The 20,814-nt window shown below is 54.5% G+C and overlaps 6 protein-coding genes across 6 annotated transcripts; 2 read left to right on the top strand and 4 right to left on the bottom strand.

Moving 5' to 3' along the window:
* Positions 1 to 594: 594 nt before the first annotated feature.
* On the bottom strand, positions 595 to 2,840 carry NECHADRAFT_101352 (uncharacterized protein). Its single transcript, XM_003048791.1, has 4 exons — positions 2,682 to 2,840; positions 1,713 to 2,605; positions 836 to 1,659; positions 595 to 757 (listed from the first exon to the last, which is right to left on the bottom strand). Exons 1-3 carry the CDS (start codon positions 2,763 to 2,765, stop codon positions 1,392 to 1,394), a joined length of 1,245 nt encoding a protein of 414 aa, XP_003048837.1. The 5' UTR covers positions 2,766 to 2,840; the 3' UTR covers positions 595 to 757; positions 836 to 1,391.
* Positions 2,841 to 4,248: 1,408 nt separating this feature from the next.
* NECHADRAFT_95648 (uncharacterized protein) lies at positions 4,249 to 6,184 on the bottom strand (the record flags this gene model as incomplete). The annotated part of the gene is made up of 3 exons (XM_003048790.1): positions 4,249 to 5,316; positions 5,397 to 5,597; positions 5,696 to 6,184. The coding sequence occupies 3 exons, from the start codon at positions 6,182 to 6,184 to the stop codon at positions 4,249 to 4,251; spliced, it is 1,758 nt and encodes a 585-aa protein (XP_003048836.1).
* A 2,075-nt stretch (positions 6,185 to 8,259) lies between these two features.
* NECHADRAFT_46641 (uncharacterized protein) lies at positions 8,260 to 9,306 on the bottom strand (the record flags this gene model as incomplete). The annotated part of the gene is made up of 1 exon (XM_003048789.1): positions 8,260 to 9,306. A coding segment is annotated over one exon (1,047 nt), but the record flags the coding sequence as incomplete, so codon positions are not given.
* Positions 9,307 to 10,547: 1,241 nt separating this feature from the next.
* Positions 10,548 to 14,974, top strand: NECHADRAFT_101351 (uncharacterized protein; the record flags this gene model as incomplete). Its single annotated transcript, XM_003048977.1, has 4 exons — positions 10,548 to 10,584; positions 10,750 to 10,818; positions 10,877 to 10,935; positions 10,994 to 14,974. The coding sequence occupies 4 exons, from the start codon at positions 10,548 to 10,550 to the stop codon at positions 14,627 to 14,629; spliced, it is 3,801 nt and encodes a 1,266-aa protein (XP_003049023.1). The 3' UTR covers positions 14,630 to 14,974.
* Positions 14,975 to 15,083: 109 nt separating this feature from the next.
* Positions 15,084 to 17,424, bottom strand: NECHADRAFT_105094 (uncharacterized protein). Its single transcript, XM_003048788.1, has 4 exons — positions 17,187 to 17,424; positions 16,227 to 17,090; positions 15,378 to 16,174; positions 15,084 to 15,320 (listed from the first exon to the last, which is right to left on the bottom strand). Exons 1-4 carry the CDS (start codon positions 17,304 to 17,306, stop codon positions 15,248 to 15,250), a joined length of 1,854 nt encoding a protein of 617 aa, XP_003048834.1. The 5' UTR covers positions 17,307 to 17,424; the 3' UTR covers positions 15,084 to 15,247.
* Positions 17,425 to 18,530: 1,106 nt separating this feature from the next.
* On the top strand, positions 18,531 to 20,695 carry NECHADRAFT_46891 (uncharacterized protein; the record flags this gene model as incomplete). Its single annotated transcript, XM_003048976.1, has 6 exons — positions 18,531 to 18,673; positions 18,732 to 19,473; positions 19,532 to 20,204; positions 20,254 to 20,374; positions 20,435 to 20,540; positions 20,642 to 20,695. 6 exons carry the CDS (start codon positions 18,531 to 18,533, stop codon positions 20,693 to 20,695), a joined length of 1,839 nt encoding a protein of 612 aa, XP_003049022.1.
* Between the last annotated feature and the right edge of the window lie 119 nt (positions 20,696 to 20,814).

Genomic DNA, 20,814 nt, shown 5'->3' with positions numbered 1-20,814 from the left:
ATTGTTTAGTTGGTTGAACGCAAGGGGTTTGGGTTAGGTAGCTCGACATGTCGATAGCAGACATGAATGTGTCGTGCACCAAATAGATCAGAAAATGAACATGGAAGATCCAGTCCGTTACATGTTGTTGCACTCGTGTAGGTTGTGATGCCCTTCTGTTAGATAACGTATGACCAGCTGAAGCCATGATTGGCGATCTTGCCCTCGACATCCCGTCAGCAGACTCAATATAGTGCCGCTGAGTATGCCCATAAACAAATCTAGACGCTCATAGTATTAATCAAGGTAACTATCAAGGCATCCTTTCACGTTGAACAAAAAGCTTCAGCTGGGTGATCTCTCTCCTATCACCATCTTTCGGCCCCCACCGATGTCCGATACGCTGGCCCCGCCTCACGGAGCTACGTGCCTGCCACCTCCGGCCTCATGACGCGCTCCATGTTACCCGCTGCACCCACCTACCGTTCACCTCTATTTAACCTTTGACCTGCCTTGGTCAGTCATCACCAGCTCTAGCCGCAAACGTGCCCCCCGAAAGGCTTCGCCCAAAACTCTTCAACCCTCGCGATCATCTTAGAACCATCTTCAGCGTCTCCACGCTGCCCGCCGTCACTCGAAACCGATATCGCCCTTCCCGACCGCAGGCCCTCCCCGCATCATGGGCCTGGCTTACAACACCTATCTCAACAGCGCCAAAATCTATGGCTGCAAGACGTGCAAGGCGCACCTCGCCAACCACGAAGATATCATAAGTCGAGTATGCACTGGGCCCCCTTTGGCCAGCCCACCGCCGGGCTTCTTCCCTCGGAGCCAGGACTTGTTAACATCAGGGCAGAACTTCCGTGGTCAGCATGGTAAAGCGTATCTCTTCCACAGCGTTGTCAACATCGACACGGGCGCCCCCAACGAGCGCAACATGACGACCGGCCGACACGTCGTTCGCGATATTACATGCCGGCAGTGTAAGGAGACCGTCGGGTGGAAGTATGACAAGGCCTATGAGCCCTCCGAAAAGTACAAAGAGGGCAAGTTCATCCTCGAGGCTGAGCTGCTTTGCAATGTCACTTGATGGATCCTCCGTAAGCGAGGGGTTTCGCTGGCGTGATTGTGGACTCAGGTTTGCTATTGTGGCGTCGTCTCTGGGTCCTATCGGTGTTTGGGTCTCTTTTGGATGGAACAGCATTGCTTTCACTTGTATGGCGAACGGGGTTTGTACGTTTATTTCAGTGGTTTGATTCAAGTAAATTATCCCTGGTGGTTACATTGAGCTCCTCCAATTCACACCAATATCCAACTCCCAATGCGCCGATCCAAACATGCAAATGCCGTATCCAGGAAGCCGATCCGATGTTGCCGGTCTATCATACCAATCTATGATGGCGAGCATGACTTCAGCGGTGCTCAATCGGCTCCTCGGGAAGAAGCTCTTCGATCTCCTCCTCCACCCTCAAGAATTCAAAAGGGGGCTGGACGATGCCGTTGAACAAGAAGGTGAAGTACACAAGCAGGGCGAATCCGAGAATCTGGAGCCACTTGAACGTCTCCCAGCCCAAGCCAAGCGAAACGATCCAAATGAACAGAGTCCTGCAAGTGTCAATAGTCGACCTAGAGGTGGCACTGACGCTCCGGGTGACCGAGAGACCAAAGAAGTTGAAGCCACTGGGTTCAGTTAGTTAAACAAGTCTATCAACGGAAAATATTAGGTTGCTTACCCAATACTAATCATGATGAGAATGCTCGAGAGCAAGATCTTCTTGTTTCCAATCATCTGGTGCCAGCCCTCGACCATGTCAAAGTAGCCGTACCGGCCGGCGGGGGTGGAGCCGATGGCCGCGTGCAGGACGACCATGGCCAGGACTGTCACAGTGAAGCCGAAAATGCCCTCCCAGCCAACGACCCTAATCGGTTCAATGGGGGAGTTCTCCAGGATCCATTCCTCGAGCACAAACTGGGTCGCCGTAAAAATCTGGGCGCCGGCAATGAGCAGAACGCCAATGACAGCCCTGGCCGCATCAGAAAGGCCGCCGTCTGTGACAGAGTCCTCGTTAGGACCGTCCATGGACTGCTCTGGCTTCTCATCAGGCCAAAGAGCACCAGCAAGTCCAACAACTGCCACTCCCAGGACGACACCGACCAGAGAGAGCCATTGGAAGAGGCGGAGGTGGCGCTTGAGGAAGACCACACTGAACAGTCCGACAAACAGGACCAAGGCGCCTCGGGTCATTTGATATATAGAGGCAGCAACCATGAGAAGACCAGCATTCATCAAGGTGGTTCCGCAGATATCGCAAATCGCAGGCAGCGCAAGCAGCAGGATCCGATGACCCTTGAGGATAGACCGACCGTTGTTAAGCAGCTTTGTTCTATCATTGCTCTCGACATCGGGAGCAGGGTCGTCATCTTCATTCGTATCGACTACCTGGTAGCCTCGTTCCGTTGGTGATGAGGTGCCGGTGAACCGACGCCAAAGAGCCATGAGACCGACGACGAGCCAACAGCCCATCTCACCAATGAACATCTGCGCCGTCTGCAGAACGGGCTGGTTGAAGAAGGCGCGCTTTCTCGGATTGTCATCGGGATCACAGTTACGGACACATTGATTATCCTATGCACAGTCAGCCAAGCTGTCGTGAATGGGAGCTCTTCGCGTGCGGCGAGGCCGGATGCTGATGTCGTCATACCTGATACTTGGTCAACAGGGTGTTGCAAACACCCGTGAGTAGCATCATGGCTACGAGAAATGGGATAAGGCTTCTGGACGCCATGATGAAGGGGCGGCCTGCAAAGGGCGGCCAAGATTCTGTGGTTGATTCTTGTCAAGAGATGATGGGAGATTGACGATGGATGGATGAATGGGAGAGGTAGGTAGCGTGGATCGACCACTGGTGGAACAAAGACGGGGGAGCTGATAAGCTCTGGGAGCACAGGTACGTACTGCACTGCCTGAGGTCCCATGAGAGACTGCCTGGTCCAGGCTCCAGAGGCGCGGCCGAGGCTTGCATGGTATTAGTCTGGCCCCCGAATGCGGAGGTCTTACCCCCGTTAGTTGCATGCTCTCGCAACTGAATGCATGCCCACACCAAGAGGTACTTCCGATTCAGTGCTCGTTTTGGAGTGCCAATGTACATTGATGCGGGAGGTGGAGGGACCACTGAGCGGGTCTCCCAGCCACCTCTCAACTCACAGCTGACCTTTTGGGAACTCCCAAGCATGTTACTGACCAGCCACATGGGTCAAGGAAAAAATAAGACACGAGGACGAGTATGATAATTAATTCTCCTCTAAATATATTTAATAAATAATAATAAAAATATATAAAAAATCTCCTTATTATTATATTATTATTTAATTTTTTATCTAAATTAATTACTTATATTTATAAGGAGTTAGGTAAATCTCTTCATACTCTCGCGTCTCATTTATTTCTTTGCCCGCGTGCCAGCTGAGCACTCTATGTCAGCCCCTTTCCCTTCTCCGAGCTGACTGCCGTTGACTTCACTGCATTCAGCTGAGTCGCCGAGACGCAGTGCCTAGCTCTGCTGCATGCCGCCCCGACTTGTGGCTGCTTGACGGTGGACCTATGCTTGGATGTCCTTAGCGCCGACGGGATGGTCAAGTGATCAATGTTTCTGAGTCAAGGCAGGACAGAGTTGGAGATTGGGTCATCTGCCGACTCATTGGTCACAAGTGACTATCGTGAGTGAGAGCTTCAAGGATAGAAGCAACACACTCACCGTCTCGGGTATCAATGCGCGTCGTCATCCAGTCTCGTTTGAAACGCGAACCACGCAATGACGCACCAAGATGCAACTAAGCTACACCTCGGATTCCAATAATCGTGAGGAATCGAGCCCAACCTCCACGAAATACCGGCGCGCAACTGGTGCAACGTGGACAAGCCCTGCACATTCGACGTCGAAACATCACAGACAATACCTAGGACCATAAGTGATACGAATAAAGCAATCATTCCACGTTGGGAGTGCCCATTAGCCTTATAGCTGGTCCGCAAAAGAGCGTATATACACCTCGATCTAAAAGTACAAGTACATGAGAATTGATCTGATAATTGATCCTTGCTTAGCAAGACGTCCCAGATGGACAAGAAGATCTCAAACACGTGCAAGTGCTTGAGCTGAGAAATGAGAGCTTCGACAAGCTCGATAGTTTGGAGGACCGTTCGTCGGGGAACTTTAACTGATTGGCAGAGACATCAAACTCCCCAACACCGTTCGCCTGCTCATTCATTTACCACGTAAACGCTTCTTCGACAAAGTCGATGGTGGATCGGTCCTGGCGGTTCCGCACGGCAAGGCGGACCTCATCGCTCAGAGCACCGGGACCACAGACGGTGACAGCCATGGCACCAACTTGATGCTCCTGCTCCATACCCAGCAGCGTGTTGATGTTAGGCCGTCCCGGGAACATCTGCACAGTCGACGAAGGGCTGTGGATTTCCTTGGTAGATCGTGGCTGGCTGACGAAGAGCATGATTCGGAGGATATCCCTTCTCTTTTCCATACCCAGAATCTCAGTCATCCAGGGGCGGATCCACTCGAGGTGCTCAGGGGTCTGGATTGTCCAGACGAGCAAGATTCTTCGAGTTGCCACAGTACCCTCGTTGTATCCATTGACCAGATGCTTGATATAGGGAACAGGGTGGGTGACGCCTACTCCACCGGCGAAGAGAACCACGGTACCGTAAGAGTCGAACGAGTGGTGGCCACCGTAGGGGCCTTCGGCGAAGCAACTAGTCTCCAATCTTCCACCGGGGGCGACGAGAGCCTTCTGGTACAGAGTGTTGGTCATTCCGGTCCTGGCACGGATGATGAAGGAGACTCGCTGCTGCTGCATCGCCAGCAGATCCTGGTTCGTGCTCGCCAGCCTCTCATTCTTAGGGTCATCGACACCGTCATACCAGGCAACCGAGAAAGGGTGAGACTGCCACAAGCTGATCGATGGGATGTAGAGGTAGGCGTGCTGTCCAGGCTTGGCATTCCAGGGGCGGGCTAGAGTCATGGTCAAGCGAACAGCGTTTCCGGGGAGTGCTTCGATAACGGTCCTAGAGCGTGAGCCACCAACGTGAGAGCGAATGATACGCCACAGACGCCAGGTTCGGTCGAAACTCCAAAGGGCGATGGCGGAATACAGGTAGCAGAGCCATCGGTAAAGAGATTCCTTGGCCACAAGGTGGTAGTACAGGCCAACAACGGCGGTGATAGCGACGAGAATGTGGAGAAGCTTGAAGGTCTCGTAGAAGGCGTGTCGAAGCGGGCTGGAGGCCTGGATACCGAGGAAAACGAAGGCGCAGGTGGCCTGATAGGAGTAAGTAATTTGATCAAGCTGGCTACAAACTGACATATAATCAGTTCTCACTCAAGGTGGGGCTGACTGACGATGAATCCTGGGAGGATAAAAGCGCCTGAAGGAACAGTGAACGTCCAGCCTGATCCGGCATAGTAGGCAAGAGTGTGAGCAACAGCCTCCAGAATGACAATACGGCCGAACCAGCGGTGAATCAAGTTGTAAGTGTCAAACGAAATGTTCAAGAGCGGGATGAGAGGGTTGTTTCGTCCAGCTAGGAGGAAAAGGGGGACCTGATATCCAGTCAGCCACAGACTCCAGAATGCCACACAAGCCAAGATCAATGATTTATTGACCCAGATGCTTCATAGAGCTGATAAGAGAACCATACCATGTTGACAGTTGAGAGAACACCAGTTCGGTTGCGGATAACACCGGCAACCGCCGACATTTCACCATCGAAAGGGATGTCGACGACACACCAGGCGACATTAGAGGCGAAGTAGGCGATGAGGAAGAGAAGCTGGAATCGAGTAGGCAGAGTACCGACGTTGATAGCGCGGCTGAGTTGGATCTCGCGGTTGTGTCTCTTGCTGACGACGGGAGCGTAGAGCAGGTGGCGCTTGAGAGCGGAAACGTTGGGTGAAGGAACGGCAAAGTAGCGCTGCTTATCGTTGTGCAGGCAAGAAACATGTCGGGTGAGCTTGATGACGCGTTCGCAGACCTTCCAGATGATGACGGCGACCGAGACTGCACCGCAGACGATCATGAGATAGTCGGAGAGCTTGGCGTTGACGAGCTCGGCGGCATCCTTGGCGGCCTGCTCTTCGGGGGAGAGCTTGTAAGCTGCCCGGGGCAGCAAAGAGTTTCCGGCACTCATTGCGGCGATGGGAGAGAAACGAAACGGAACGGAAGGAGAGGATGAAGTGAAACAACAACAAGGAGAAGAAACGAGGTGTAGTGAGAAATGGAAACCTCCCCGGGAGGAACGAAACGACGACGGCGGGCGAGGGGAGGAAAGAAGAGAAGAGAAGAAGAAGCGAAGTCACGGTGGGAAAAGGAGCGTAAATAGGAACTGAATGGATGGAAGCCAGCTCCGAAACAAACAATCCTGAGCCGTCTCTGGGAATGAACAGACGACAGAGAGAGATGCGGAGGTTTGCCGTGAGCAAGGGTCAAGAATTAAAAGCACGGTCAGGCATGGGCATGGGTATGGGTATGTTATTGAAGAAAAAAAATATGGACCGTAAATAAATTCCCCAGCAATCAAGGCACAAGCAGATCATGCCTGCCCTCATGTTGCATACCTCCAGCTGCGAGGACGCGTATTGACAGTGTCAGAGAGCCGCCTGCCTCGCAGTGACAGCCCCTTGCTTTTCTCTCTCTTGTGCTGGTTTCTCAGCTTGCCTTCACACACACACACGCAGGCACACGCAACCGGTAGCGCGGGACCCAGTTCCAGCTGGGGCCACCAACTAGGCCGGGCTCAGGGGTGGTTTCAAGATGTCCATCGAGAAAAAATCAAGATTGCTTCTACCGAGTCGGCTATTGGTCTGCCCAACCTCTGCCACCTCTGCTTTTCGCAGCTAGCCAGCGTCTACAGAAGCAGGGAGGGATGGACGCCGCCTCCGAGTGGCGGACGGACCTCCGACAGTGGCGGGGCGGGACGGGGTTCTGAAACAAGGGCATTCCCCGGCATCTGGGCGTTTGTGGCGCGTCCCTGGGCATGATGTTAAAACGCACCTCAAATCTAAGCTGCTGCTTTGCTTCTGAGATGGCCGAGGCCAACGGAGAAATTATCTCGAGTGCGGTGCATACAGGTGTGGCCTGTGCGACAACTCGAGATGCATACGCGTGCCGTGTGTGAGCCCTCTCCGATAGGTACTAAAACGAAGCAACATGGGCCAATTGCAGATCCCGTCTCAGAGAATTGCTTCGCGAGCTTCACGGGGAACAGGAACGGCGGTTTCAAGTGGCTCCAGCCCCACAATGACAGATGCTGTCGTAACCAAGACTTGGGCCCCTGAGGAGAGGGGAATGCTGTCCAGTCAAGGCCTGAGACAGACGCTGAGACGTGCAATGATTCGCGACGGACAGACGAGCCTCAATTCAAACCTTGTTTTGATTGTAATTGCCTTATCAAGCCACTCAGGCCATTCCAAGCTCGTCGTCGTCCCAGTCAAGCCCGGCCGGCAGATGCATGTCTTCTTCATCTTGCTTCTCCCGTCTGCCCCTGCCGAGCTTTTCGGACCCGGCCCCTAGACGGGCCCGTGTGCTGCCCGCGCGCTTGATCCTCTTCATCACCTTTACGGTTGTTGTGCCTCCGCTTCTGCTACTTTTGTTCCCACCGTTCGTGCTTCCTCTGGGATCCCCAGTATAGATCCCAACCCCCCGTGCTGGTAACCGGGCCTTGACCCCGTTGCAGCCCTCCATCTGTGCGCAACCGCCAAGCTCGTCCTCGCTATCTTCCATGTCCATGTCCATGTCCATGACAGTGGTAACGCTCGTATCATGCTCCTCCTCGTCGTCGGTGGTACCCGCGTTGTCGTCATCGTTCTCATCCTCGTCGCTCCCCACCGAGCTGCTTCTGTCGTATCTCGTACTGCTACTCTGGACGGGCCCGTTCCATCTAGGGCCGTTGACCCGGTCTCGTTCATCTTGGTGTAGATCTGTGCCTCTTTGGCCCCTCGTTTCTCGTTTATCCTGATGCTGTCTCGGTTCACCTCCTATCTTTGGCTCAGGGCTGGGGAGCACCCATTCGCCAATGCCCTCTTCCCATCGCCAGCCCGAAAAGATGGTTGTCGTCTCCAGAGTGCCCTTGCCCGCCGCGGGAAGACTCTCAGCAAAAGCAACATCTCGGAGGTCCTTTGTTTTCTGCGCCAAAACAAAGGCCCCGTCCGATCTCAAACCGTCGTGAAACCAATCGGGAAGCCCAAGACCATCAAAAGTTGCACAGATCTCCGATAAGACATCGTGACACGCTAGTGCACATGCTCTTCCCCGATATTGCGCAACGAAGCAGGCCATCAGGAGTGTTTGTCGGTATTGCCATCGGGACGGCGTTCCGTTTCCAACTGTCAACAATCTGGAGCACTCCTGACTCGCTTGTTGTTTCGCTGTCAGATCGATGACATCGCTGTCGATCATGGCCGTAGCAATGAATCGTGCTAGAGCGAGGGTAAAGAGACCGTTGCTTCGAAACGCTCCACGACGTTTCTGTTGCTGAACCACGCAACACTCGAGCACGTGTAACATCCGTCGAGCACCTTGTTTCCTCCACGGTCCTGTAGTGTCGCACATCTCGGTACCCAGTGTCCATGCTGCCGCTGTCAGTGCAGCAAGGACACTCACCAAGGTCTGCTCTTCTGGATTTTTCTCTGCCCCTGATTTCTTGCCCTCGTGTGACGCTAGTTGGTCGATGGCCGTACAGATAAAGTCGATCGCTGAGGGTGCTGGGCTGCTGCTATTCAGAACCTCGATGCCTCGAGTCCAGACAACTTGAAATGCCCTTGATGTCAACCAACTCAGCGATAGCTTTTTAGTGCGGACAAGACTTGAGAGGCACTCAAAGGCTGCACCGAATGAGCGTTGGTTATGCAGGCTCTTGACTATGACGCCCAGTGGCTGAACTGTGTTGCTTTCCACAAGGGTGCTTGATGAGCTGCGAGGCGCCGCCAGGGGGCAATCGAGACTTGATACGAGCCGCGCGGCTTCTTCGCTGGACTCGAGACTGATGCAAAGCTCCGCTAGCAGTCGTACAAATGGAGGCTCAAACAATCCCTCTGATACAGCTCCGGCCAGGAGAGACAAAGCATGTGCCCGGACGACCAGTTTCAACGGCTTCCAGCCGAGACCTGTCGCACCAAAGCCCTCAAGTTGTCCGTATAGTTCCGTTGACGCCTTGGATGATTCCCATTTGAACCTATTGCCTTCTTCCTCTGCGATCTGCTCGTCCCAGGCCTCTATGGCGGCCAGAGCAGCCGGAACCTTCCGGAGGCACATGCCTAGAAGCGATTTGGGGTGAGTAATATGTGATAGCGGCTCGGTCGATCGAAGCAAAGTGTTCATCCACCCAAAAATGGCTTCGTAGATTCGATATTGGCTCTCAGGGACTATCCGGCGGAGGGATTGTAGGTCGGCAACAAGAGATGCCGAAGATGGGTTCGCTGACTCGGACTTCGTAGGTAATGGCTGAGATGTTGTTGACTGCTCGCGAAACTTCCGTAGCAAGGGCGTAGGGAAGTCAACCCGTCCCTCCCCTGGCGATGAGCGATCGATCTTCATGGCGCCGAGAGTGCGGACGGAACGAGGAGGCGTAGATAGTTCTGCTGTTGCGGGCTTTGTCTGTGCTGGAGCCGAACGACGTCGCCCGTATGTGTAGCGCACTCGTTTTCGGTCTCCCGTGGCGTCGTCATCGGTGTTGGGTCGTTTCGATCGAGTGTTTGTTGTTCGTTGCTGGGCTTCGTTGACAAGCTTTCTCAGGGCTACCAGGCGACACTGGAGTTGACGTAGGAGACGTTGACATCGTGCTGCAGTCCAAGGCTGAGCCTTGTCTCCTCTTGAGCCTCCAGCCATGATGCGATGGGCTGACGGCGAGGGGACAGTGAGGACTGGCTCGTCCATTCTGATGTGGATGCCAATATCCTAAACAACAGTAACTCGTAAGGAATAGCAATAGATTGATGTCCAAGAGGTGAAAATAAGGTTCTTTAATATGATAAAGAGCAGTTGATGATGAGTCCTGGACAGATGATGAAAGCTATCATGAGTTGTTATGTGTGGGACAAAGAACCGTGGTCATGGCCAGTATCCATGTTTACTTTCTTCCGTTCCTGGCCTAGCGCTACCGAGAAGCATCTGGGGATCCAGCCGCCGGCCTCGGTGGATGCGCCGGCGCGGGCCCTACCCAGGAATACCCGGACTGTACCTTGGATACCCGCAGCATCGCTAAGAAAAAAGAGGTATTTTTTCTGTCGCGTGCCCAATGTCCGGGTACTCCCAGAGTCCGGACTGTAATGCCGGGGCATTGCCGCCGCACCACAACTCCAATAGCCGTCAATTTTTTTTCCTCCTCCCCTTCGTCCCGTCACTCCATCCATCTTTTTACTTGCATCGACGAACAACGTCGTTTCAATTGTTTCCCTCTTCTGCTAGTGCATATCCCATGCCTGGTTTCCCCCCTCCTTCACCTCGTTCTATCTCCCCCTTGTCCGTTTAATTTCTCCTACCCCTCCATTTTCAACATGGCTTCAGACCCTACTCCTCCCGCTCCCGCGCACGGTACGTATTTGATGCACAAACTAGACCGCCCTTGTCAATGCCTGTCAAGTCCAGGGTCTCGTTAAGGCCTGGTCTTGTTAATTGAACATGCTCTCGGTTCTACTATTGCTTTGCCCATTGCCATTGCTACTTTTGTCGTGAGCGGGGAGCTAATTCGGCTTGTAGTGGATGCGTCCGAGGAGCCCGAGAACACCATGGCGGCCGAAGCTCCAGACGTCGATGCCGGCGCTGAAGGTACCTTGCATTGTGCTTCCCAATGAAGAGTAGAATGGCATGTCTAATGCGTCTACAGCTTTATTAACTCTCACCATCATCCTGCCCGACGCCAAGGCCAGCAAGATGCAGATCATGGTCCGTCATTCGGCTTAACTGGACCCCTCCACGACCCCTCGCTCACCAAGATATTCAGGTGTCGTCTCAAGAACAGGTTCATGAGGTCCGCCAGTCCATCATCGACCTTCCGTCCGCCTTCCAGTACACATGCTTCCACCTCGAGTTTAACGGCGAGAAGATCAACGACTTCATTCCCCTCGCCGAGATTCCTGACCTGGGCGCAACTCCCGAGTTCCACCTCGTTCAGGACCCATACACCGAGAAAGAGGCTCGCATCCACCTTGTGCGCATTCGAGAGCTTATTGGTGCTGCCGGTGACCGATCAGACACAACCCAAGGTCTGCTTCCCGGTCTGTCCCTCTTCGAGACAGTCGCCAGCGAGGCCCAGGGCAGCGCTGAGGAGGAGTCTACTGAGGAGCTGCCCATCAAGGACTACGACTTCCAAGCCGTGCCCTCACTTACCAGCTTGGTTCCCCAGCCCACCGAGCCGGCTCCCAAGACTGTGAAACAGATCGCTCTGTCGTCCTGGAACCCCCCTCCTCCTCACCTGCGACAACGAGGCCACCTGCTCTACCTCGTCGTCACCACCACCGAGGGTGAGCAATATCAGATCACCTCCCACGTCTCCGGCTTCTTTGTCAACAAGTCTTCCAACGCCAAGTTCGACCCCTACCCTCGGCCAGCACCCAAGGGCCAGTCCGCTCACTCGCTGCTGAGCTTGATCGACCTTATCTCACCTTCTTTCACCAACGCCTTTACCCAGCTTCAGGAGTACAACAACCAGCGAGACCCTCTTGCAACCTTCCAGATTACCAACGCCATCCCCGCAGCTCCTTGGGTGGTGCCTTCACCTAGTTCATCCCTGTGCACACATCTCCCCGATCCTACGCGATCTCAAGAGACTTATCTGCTTGCTGGCGTCGAGAACACCGACACTCTTCGCGATTGGAACGAAGAGTTTCAGTCAGCTAAGGAGCTTCCTCGTGAGACTGTGCAGGACAGAGTCTTCCGTGAGCGCCTGATCTCGAAGCTTTTCGCTGATTACAATGATGCTGCCACCCGCGGTGCTGTTATGGTTGCCCGTGGCGAGATTGCTCCCCTGAACCCTACAGAGTGCAAGGACGCTCAGATCTTTGTCTACAACAACATTTTCTTCTCCTTTGGTGCTGATGGTGTAGGTACTTTCACTTCCGAGGGAGGTGATGAGGCTGCCCGAGTCGCCACCGGCAAGGATGTTGCTGGTGTCAAGCTTGTTAACCAGCTCGACATCGAGGGACTCTTCACTCCCGCCACCGTGGTTGTCGACTATGTCGGAAAGCGAATTGTCGGACAGAGCATTGTGCCTGGAATCTTCAAGCAGCGTGAGCCCGGTGAGAACCAGATCGATTATGGTGCGGTGGATGGAAAGGATATTGTGGCTGCCGACGAGCGATTTGCCCCTGGCTTCGCCCAGCTTTCCAAGGCTCTCAAGGTCAAGAAGCACCCTGTCTGGGACAAGGAGGGTAAGCGATTTGACCTGGAGGCGAGTGTGGAGACCAAGGGTCTGCTGGGTACCGATGCTCGCAAGTACGTGCTGGACCTCTACCGCATTAGCCCTCTCGATATTGCTTGGCTTGACGAGGATGGTCTCCCTGAGGATGGTGACGCCTACCCTCACCGCATGACAGTCCTGCGACCTGAGCTTGTCGACTCTTTTGGACGATACAAGATGAAGCAGTGGGTGGATGCGGAACTTGCCCGCAGGGCTGAGGAGAAGAAGCAAGTCGAAGACGCCAAGGAGGACAAGGAAGAGAAGGATGGTGAAGAGAAGGAAGAGAAGGAGGACAAGGCAGAAACGGAAGAAAAGGAGGAGAAGGAAGGCGAGGATGAGGCTTCCAAGGCCGAGAAGAACCTGCCTGATCTGTCCGACTTCAAGTTCTCGCTCAACCCCGACGCTTTCAGCGGCCAAGTGCCTCAGACCGAGGAGGAGAAGGCCGAATTTGCCGCTGATGAGGCGGAAGTCAGGGCAGCCGGCGCCTACCTGCGTGAGCAGGTCATCCCCGAGTTGCTCCGCGAGCTCTCCGATTCCGATATCAGCTTCCCCATGGATGGCCAGTCCCTGAGCCGGCTCCTGCACAAGCGTGGTATCAACGTGAGGTATCTGGGCAAGGTGGCCGAGCTCGCTAACGACGGCCGCCTGCGCTGCCTGCGCGAGATTTGCGTCCAGGACATGGTTGCTCGTGCTTTCAAGCACTTGTCCGCCGTGTACCTCCGCCATCTGCCTGTGCCTATCGTCCCTGCTTGCACAGCGCACCTCCTCAACTGTCTTCTTGGCCACAAGTTCAACTCCAAACCTGTCGCTGAGATCGACCCTTCTCTGCGAACTCTCTACGCCGATGCTGATCTCTCTTTCGAGAAGGTCACTCCTGAGAGCCTTCGGGAAGATATTGAGGAGCAGATTCTCAAGCGCTTCCGATATGAGCTCGATGAGGACTGGCACAACCAGTTCCGCCCTGTTCAGCTCCTTCGTGAGGTGTGCCTGAAGATCGGTATTCAGGTCCAGGCCAAGGACTACGCTTTCACCCCTGAGGCGGCGGCTGCCACCCCTGCCGCTCCCAAGGCCGCTCAGCCTGCCGCCAACGGTCAGACCAACGGCGAGTCCAGCAAGAAGAAGAAGAAGAACAAGGCCCGTGACGCTTCTCCTCCCGAGGCTGCTGCTTCCGCCAGCTTCCACACTTTCAGCGTTGACGACGTTGTTGACCTGGTCCCCCTGATCAAGGACTCTGCCCCTCGCAGCGCCCTCGCTGAGGAGGCCCTCGAGGCCGGTCGGATCTCCATCCTCCAGAACCAAAAGAAGCTTGGTCAGGAGCTCCTGTTGGAGTCTCTGTCCCTGCATGAGCAGATCTACGGAATTCTGCACCCCGAGGTGGCTCGCGTCTACAACAGCCTGTCCATGCTGTATTACCAGCTTGATGACAAGGAGGCTGCTGTTGAGCTTGCCCGCAAGGCCATCATCGTCGCTGAGCGAACTGTCGGTGTTGACTCGGCTGAGACCCTTCTTAACTACCTCAACCTGAGCCTGTTCCTCCACCAGGTTGGCGACAGCAAGGGCGCTCTGGTGTATTCCAAGCACGCCCTGAAGATGTGGAAGGTCATCTATGGCCCTGGCCACCCCGACTCTATCACCACCATCAACAACGCCGCCGTGATGCTGCAGCATCTCAAGGCCTACCACGAGTCCAGGCTCTGGTTCGAGGAGTCCCTCCGAGTGTGCGAGTCTGTCTTTGGCAAGCAGTCAGTCAACTCCGCCACTCTGCTCTTCCAGCTGGCACAGGCTCTTGCCCTTGACCGCGACTCTAAGGGAGCCGTCAACCGCATGCGCGAGTCCTACAACGTCTTCCTTGCCGAGCTCGGACCCGAGGACAAGAACACCAAGGAGGCCGAGAGCTGGTTGGAGCAGCTCACCCAGAACGCCGTCTCCATTGCCAAGCACGCCAAGGACGTTGCTGCTCGCCGGCTCCGATCCGGAATTCGATTCAACGCAACCGCCTCTCAGGCGCAAGCGCAGAACGCCGCGGCCCCCGGACGCCCTGGCCCAGGTGCGCAGGTCGACTCCCGCAGCATTGATGAGCTCATCAAGTTCATCGAGGGAGGCGAGCAGGGAGCTAAGGGCTCCAAGAAGCGACCTAGCCGCGGAAACCCTAAGAGGCGAGGCCAGGCTGGTGCCCGATAAAAGGTCACGCACGGCTGTTTACGAAGATCTCTATGATGCTCCATGTGGCTGAGATATTGGCTCGCCGCTGTGTATAAGTAGATGGGCGGGAAAGTAAAAACAAAAAAGGCATTCTGTATATTGTGGTAGTTGGCTGGTATGGATACGGAAAATGGACCTTTGAGGTGGGTATGGGATGGCGGATGGACGGCGGCGTGGTCAAACACACTTGCATCTCGAGGCGCGGTTCCAACTTATGTATATATGACAAAAAAAAAGGGCTCTAGGCCACTGGGCGAGGACGATCTTCACTCTTACACATGGCGATATTCAACTCTGGGCGTGGTTTGCCCGTTCTTTTTCTGCATACCATCTCCCACTACGAACTCTCGAGTGAAGCCATAGTTATTGGCAGCTTCCATGCATTGTGAGCAATACGCCAGTCAACCTAACTCAAATCCCTGACCCAGCATGTATTCATCAGTGCATTCCATTCGTCTCCGTGACACATTCTCAGTACGCCAGTAATCAGGGACTACCTCGCAGTAGGCCAGCCAGCTCAAAATGTACATGGTTCAAAGACCAGCTCCGACCCCTTCCCGTTATACAAAAAACCAACAAGACCCAGTTATCAACATTTTACATACGCCCTTCCAAAATGGATGCGCCTCTCCCGACGGGTGCATGGTAAGAACCGATGCTCTGAAAGCCCCTAGAAACATCCTGTTAGCTTGTGATCAGAGGGATAGTTGAGCACTTCAAAACGTACTTGCTAAGATCAAACCCTCCTTCCTCCTCGACTTCAGCCGGTTCAGTAACCGGGTGTGGGCTGGACCTTTGGCGTCGTGATGGACTACTTGGCGGAGACTTGTTTCCACGGGGAGGACTGCTGCTCTGCGGTGGCAGATCACCACCAGCCTTTGTAGGACTTATGTCGTAGCCCCCAAGCGGCTTCAATGGTGTGCTGCCAATGTCTGCGTACTTCCAGAAAGGCGCTGGTGAACTTGTCGGCATGTGTTGACTGGGTCTCTGTGCTGTACTTGGAGGTGCGAGTTTGGGGTGTACTCTTGGTGGTGCGGGTGTGACGAAGGATCCCCCATCTTCTTGATACGAAGAGGTGAGCGTCGGTGACTGAGGTTGGTATACTGAGAATGACGAATCCCTTCCGGGTGTCTTCCTGGGGCGGGGGAGTGGGCTTCCGTCGATGGTTAGAGTGGCGTTTCTGCCAAATGATCGATCAGATGGCCGGTCTGGTGTTGATTGCGCGATTGGTAGTGACGATCTTGGAGGTGGTGAAGCTGGGGGTGAGGCCCTTCGCTTTCGAGCAGAAGGAGGCTCTCTTGATGCCATATCCCTGGGTCCATGGGTGATGTAGGCGAGCTGGCTTGGGGATGAGGGCGCAGATGATCCACGATGACCGCCACGACCAACACGATAGGCATTTCGCACCATCTCTTCTCTAACTTCCGGGACAATTTGCCATTTCATGCCCTTGCCGGGCTCGTCTGTGGACCGGGCTACTTTGTCGAACGCCTTATTCAGAGATAAATTATGTCGGATCGAGTTCTGAGAGTAGTCAGCAACTGAATGAGGGGTAAGTTCTTAGGACAGTTCTCACCTGCCAACCCGCAGCTTGCTGGTGACGATAGTAAGCGTAAGTGTTTGTAATGTATGTGTAGATGCCATTCAAATTGAGCTTCCCATCGGGTGCGTTCAGGATGGCTTGTGTTATCATCTGAGCGTAGCTGTATTGGGGCTTAATGTGCTGGTTCTCGTCCTGGCTTAGGTCTACTCCGTTGGCCCCGATCATTACAGCCGGAGTACTTGCGGCTGGTGATTTCGAATGGCTTTGAGCTGACGGTGGCGTGCCTGGGCGCTTGTATTCCGGCGGGGCCGGAGCGATGAGGGGTTGCCGGCGCGATGATCGCGACTGGGGTGAGTCTGCGCTGAGGCCTGCGCGTTGGAGGAAGACTGGGTGGACGTTGAGAGGGGAGATCTCGGTGGGAAGAACGAACATCATCTCGACGTTGCCAATCTCGATGACTTCTCCACTCGTGAGAGGGTGGGCGTGACCAGCCTTGAGTGGTTGGTTATCGACCTTGGCACCGTTGCGGCCTTTGACACGGAGGAACCACCTCTCATCCTTGGACTCGAAAGAGATGGTAGCGTGTTCACGCGATACCATCTTGCTGGGGCCCAGATCAATGTGTACTTGGTCATCGTCGTCGGCTCCGGAGGCGGCGGCGTGGGATGCATGCGAGGTTTCGGGTGCTCGGCCGATATTCACGACCAACTTGGTGATGTAAAAGGTCCAGTCCTGGGCAGTAACCTTGGCGTAGGCCTTGACTCCGTCCCCGTTGGCCTGGTGGATAGCATTTGCGTGGTCCTTGCTGGCCTGTACAGGCTGGTTCCGAAGATGTTGTGCGATCTGGGACACCAGCTGGTCGCCGTCGGGCGCGGGGGGTTCTTCCTCTTCTTGGACCTGCGTGAGAAGCTCAGTCAGCGGGAGCGTGCGGGTAAGGCTGAGGCTGCGATCAAGGCAAGGCGCAGCCAGACAGACGTTTCGTTTTCCACATACCTTCTTGCGACGCTTTGCTGGGCGGGTAGGTGAAGACTCTTGGATCTCGGCGGGTGAAGTGGCAGCTGCTTTACGCGGTTCGCGACGAGCCCTGGAGGCCCTCTTGGCCGAGGGCGGCATGGTGCAGATGCCTCGAGAGTGCAGCTGCGAAGAGAAGATGCGTGATGGACAAAGGACAGAATTGAAAGACGCAGCCGACGACAGTTTTCTCCTTGAACCTGTTTTCCGTCGCCCTTGAGGTCGCTATGGGGATGTGGGATGAGTCGTGTCGTCAATTAATGTATCGCCAACTATAGCAAATAAAATGCCCTTTAAAGTTCGTACCGCGTTTTCGCGTTGTACTTAGTGTCAGTAAGTGGCAGGGCCGTGACAGGGCAGACGGGCTGGGATGTGGGTTCACGCCCCGGTCAATCGCATACTCGGACCCCGCTCAGTGCATGTCGGCTACTCAGGCTGCAAGGTCATCAGAGAATGAGGGCTGAGAGTGGCTAGCATTTGCCTGTAAGGGGGCGCCAGTGCGGGTGAGCGTCAGCGGGAAAGCAGGCGGTTGGATGGTGCGCCAAGACTGATGTCTTACGTGCGTCTCAGGGGATCAGTGCCTCTTTAGTGAATATCGCGAGACGATTTCCCTGCGATGTGATGCAATACATTTTTATCACAAGCCCAGCCTCGTGTTGGATGTCACTCATTCATCGTGACTATCCAGGGCAAATTCTCAAGAGGAAAATAATCACCAAGGGAGCCCCTCATTGCGCATGCATTGAGAAGTATTTATTTTTCAACGAAATTGCCCGATTCGGTAGTTCGCTCTTCCACTTTATCAGAGGCACAAAATTCGAGGTCTTAAGGTCCTGTACTCAGGAGTTGGACCCACTCTTCAAGCATTGGGATTCTGCCACCACCGCGTTTGTGCAGCCTCGCCGCGCCTCGTAATAGCCAGTCCGAAGCGACTCTCTCACTCAGAGTTGCTCAACCTCCACTCGCTGTCCTCTTCTTCACACCACAACAAATACCCGCGATATCCTGTTTCTTAGGCCATCCCTTACCTCCTTCAACCAGCCATCGCCAGTATTCGTTTGTATACCAGAGTCCCAGCGCCCTCGCCTGCACGGCATCTCCCTTGCGCTACCCTTGGAGAGAGGCTTGAAGGCCTGGGCTGCAGCAGAGTACCGCTGCCTTCCATCACACCAACTGAATCGATTCGCTCCCTTGACCACGCCTTGGCTTTCAAGCTCTTCGTCATCGCGCCGACCTCGATCCCCGCTCCGATCGCTCCCACCCTGACGTTCCTCACCTCCGGTGCCGAATTCGCCGACCTCGACAGGTGCCTCTTGCGCCGAAGCCATGACTACCGATCAGGCTTACGGCGTCACGCCGCCCATCTCGTCCCAGCTCCCTACCGATGCGGAATTGCGTGCCACTGATGCTCTTCTCGAAGAGCTGAAGCGTCAAAAGACATTTGAGAGTCAGGCCGACACGGCCAAGAGGTAGGTTTTGATAATATTTCGCAAAGTCTAGCAGAGGGACTGACAAATTTGGCTACAGAGAGGAAGTTCTCGCGTCGATTCAAAATATTGCCAACGCGTTCATCCGTCAAGTCGCTCAAGAAAAAGAACCCAAGAACGATGTCCTCATCCGCAATGCGCGAGGCAGGGTCTTCACCTACGGCAGCTACCGACTTGGTGTCTACGGCCCAGGATCCGATATCGATACCCTCATCATTGCGCCCAAATACGTCACTCGGGACGACTACTTCAAATACTTTCCCGATCTGCTCGTTTCAATGGCCCCCAAAGATGCCATCACCGGACTGGCCGTTGTGACGGACGCCTTTGTGCCCATTATCAAATTTGAGTACTCTGGCATAAGCATTGACTTGATTTTCTCTAGGATCATCCAGAAACAGCTCCCTCCCGATTTCACAAATCTCAAGGACTCAGGCCTCCTACGCGGGTTGGACGAAGCAGAGCTGCGATCGCTCAACGGCACACGAGTGACGGACGAAATCCTGACACTGGTACCCGAGCAGAGTACCTTCAAGCTTGCGCTGCGCGCCATCAAGCTCTGGGCACAACGACGCGCCGTCTACGCCAACATCATGGGTTTTCCCGGTGGTGTAGCTTGGGCAATGCTCGTCGCTCGTGTCTGCCAGCTCTACCCCAAGGCTACGCCATCCGTGATCGTCAACAAGTTCTTCCTTGTCATAAGCCAGTGGCGCTGGCCGCAACCTGTGCTTCTCAAGCCCATCGAGAGTGGACCACTTCCCGTCCGAGTCTGGAACCCAAGAGTATGTCAAGAGTATTGTCAGCGATGCCTCCAAGAATCCATCTCTAATCCTCTCTTAGGTATACAAGGGAGATTCGTTTCATCTGATGCCTGTCATCACCCCGGCCTATCCCTCTATGTGTGCAACTTTCAATATCACTCGCTCCTCTATGAAGGTCATTAACAGGGAACTTTCGCGGGCGCTCCAGATATCCGAAAGCATCATGGTGGGCAAGCGTCCTTGGAGTGATCTCTTCGTCAAGCACACTTTCTTCACACAGGGTTACAAGTATTACATCTCTGTGATTTCTTCGGCCAAGTCCAAGGAAGACCACAAGATCTGGTCTGGTTACGTTGAATCCAAGGTGCGAATGCTTGTACAGAAGCTGGAACAACATCCATCTATCGCGCTGGCCCATGCATTCAACAAGGGCTATGACCGTCATCATCGGTGCCATAGCGATCAGGAAATCGCCGCTGTGCAAGATGGCAGCCTTGATTACTTGTGTACAGAGAGGACCGAGGAGACGCCTGTGGGCAAATCCGAACCAGCGGTAGCCGAACTGCCCATCAAGGCCGAACCTGAGGAGGACAGCAAGCCCATCAAGTCCGAGCCCGAAACGACAGAGAGTGACGGCATCGCCAAGGTTGAAGTTGTCAAGTCTGAGACCTCTGATGAAGTCAAGCCTGTGGCACCCGGTGTGACCGACGTCTACACGACAACTCACTACATCGGCCTTGAACTGAGCGGAGGTATGTTTTGAGCATCTATCCCTGAGTTGCGGGGGTACTGACTTTGCAGGTGCCAAATCTCTTGATCTATCTTACCAGGTTGATGAGTTCAAGGAGCTCTGCACCTCGTGGCAGAAGTACAAGGATGAGCTGAAAACGACCGTGTCAATCGGCGTACAACACGTCCGGAAGTAAGTTGCAACATGACATTTTAACTACCACCGTATCCTAGCTTGCTGACTTTCACACAGCTTCAACCTGCCAGATGACGTTTTTGACGCCGACGAGAAGAAGCCCCAAAGAAAGCCTGTGGTCGCTAAGGGCGCGACAAACGGCAAGAAACGCGGACCTCCAGAGGTATTTGATTCTTGTCGACGCGATCCCCCCTCGATCGCCAAGATGCGTCGTCGTCGACGGCAAGGCCCCTCAAGCGATGGGACAAACTAATGGATCGATAGGAAAACCCCCCTCCCGCCAAGAGACAACAGGCCTCGGTTGCGGCCGCTGGCTGAGTATACCATCTCGCATCCCCAGAATGTCTCGTTGACAGTTGTTGACTCGAAAAGAAGTTGACTTGATTCTGTGTGGACCACACAAACACACTCTCGAAATCCCGGCAAGTCCATAAATG

The sequence above is a fragment of the Fusarium vanettenii genome (genome assembly GCF_000151355.1).
Source record: "Fusarium vanettenii 77-13-4 chromosome 8 genomic scaffold NECHAsca_10_chr8_2_0, whole genome shotgun sequence".
Taxonomy (NCBI): domain Eukaryota; kingdom Fungi; phylum Ascomycota; class Sordariomycetes; order Hypocreales; family Nectriaceae; genus Fusarium; species Fusarium vanettenii.
Note: the sequence above shows the minus strand (reverse complement) of the source record. Positions and strands in the feature narration are given on the sequence as shown.

Bases quoted from the DNA above. Each gene is read 5' to 3' on its own strand.
- NECHADRAFT_101352 (XM_003048791.1), bottom strand. From the start codon at position 2,765: ATGGCGTCCAGAAGCCTTATCCCATTTCTCGTAGCCATGATGCTACTC. The intron at 2,606-2,681 runs GTATGACGACAT...GACTGTGCATAG, and splicing joins CCCTGTTGACCAAGTATCAG to GATAATCAATGTGTCCGTAA. The intron at 1,660-1,712 runs GTAAGCAACCTA...AACTGAACCCAG, and splicing joins CTCATCATGATTAGTATTGG to TGGCTTCAACTTCTTTGGTC.
- NECHADRAFT_105094 (XM_003048788.1), bottom strand. From the start codon at position 17,306: ATGCCGCCCTCGGCCAAGAGGGCCTCCAGGGCTCGTCGCGAACCGCGT. The intron at 17,091-17,186 runs GTATGTGGAAAA...CTTCTCACGCAG, and splicing joins CAGCAAAGCGTCGCAAGAAG to GTCCAAGAAGAGGAAGAACC. The intron at 15,321-15,377 runs GTACGTTTTGAA...GGATGTTTCTAG, and splicing joins GGAGGGTTTGATCTTAGCAA to GGGCTTTCAGAGCATCGGTT.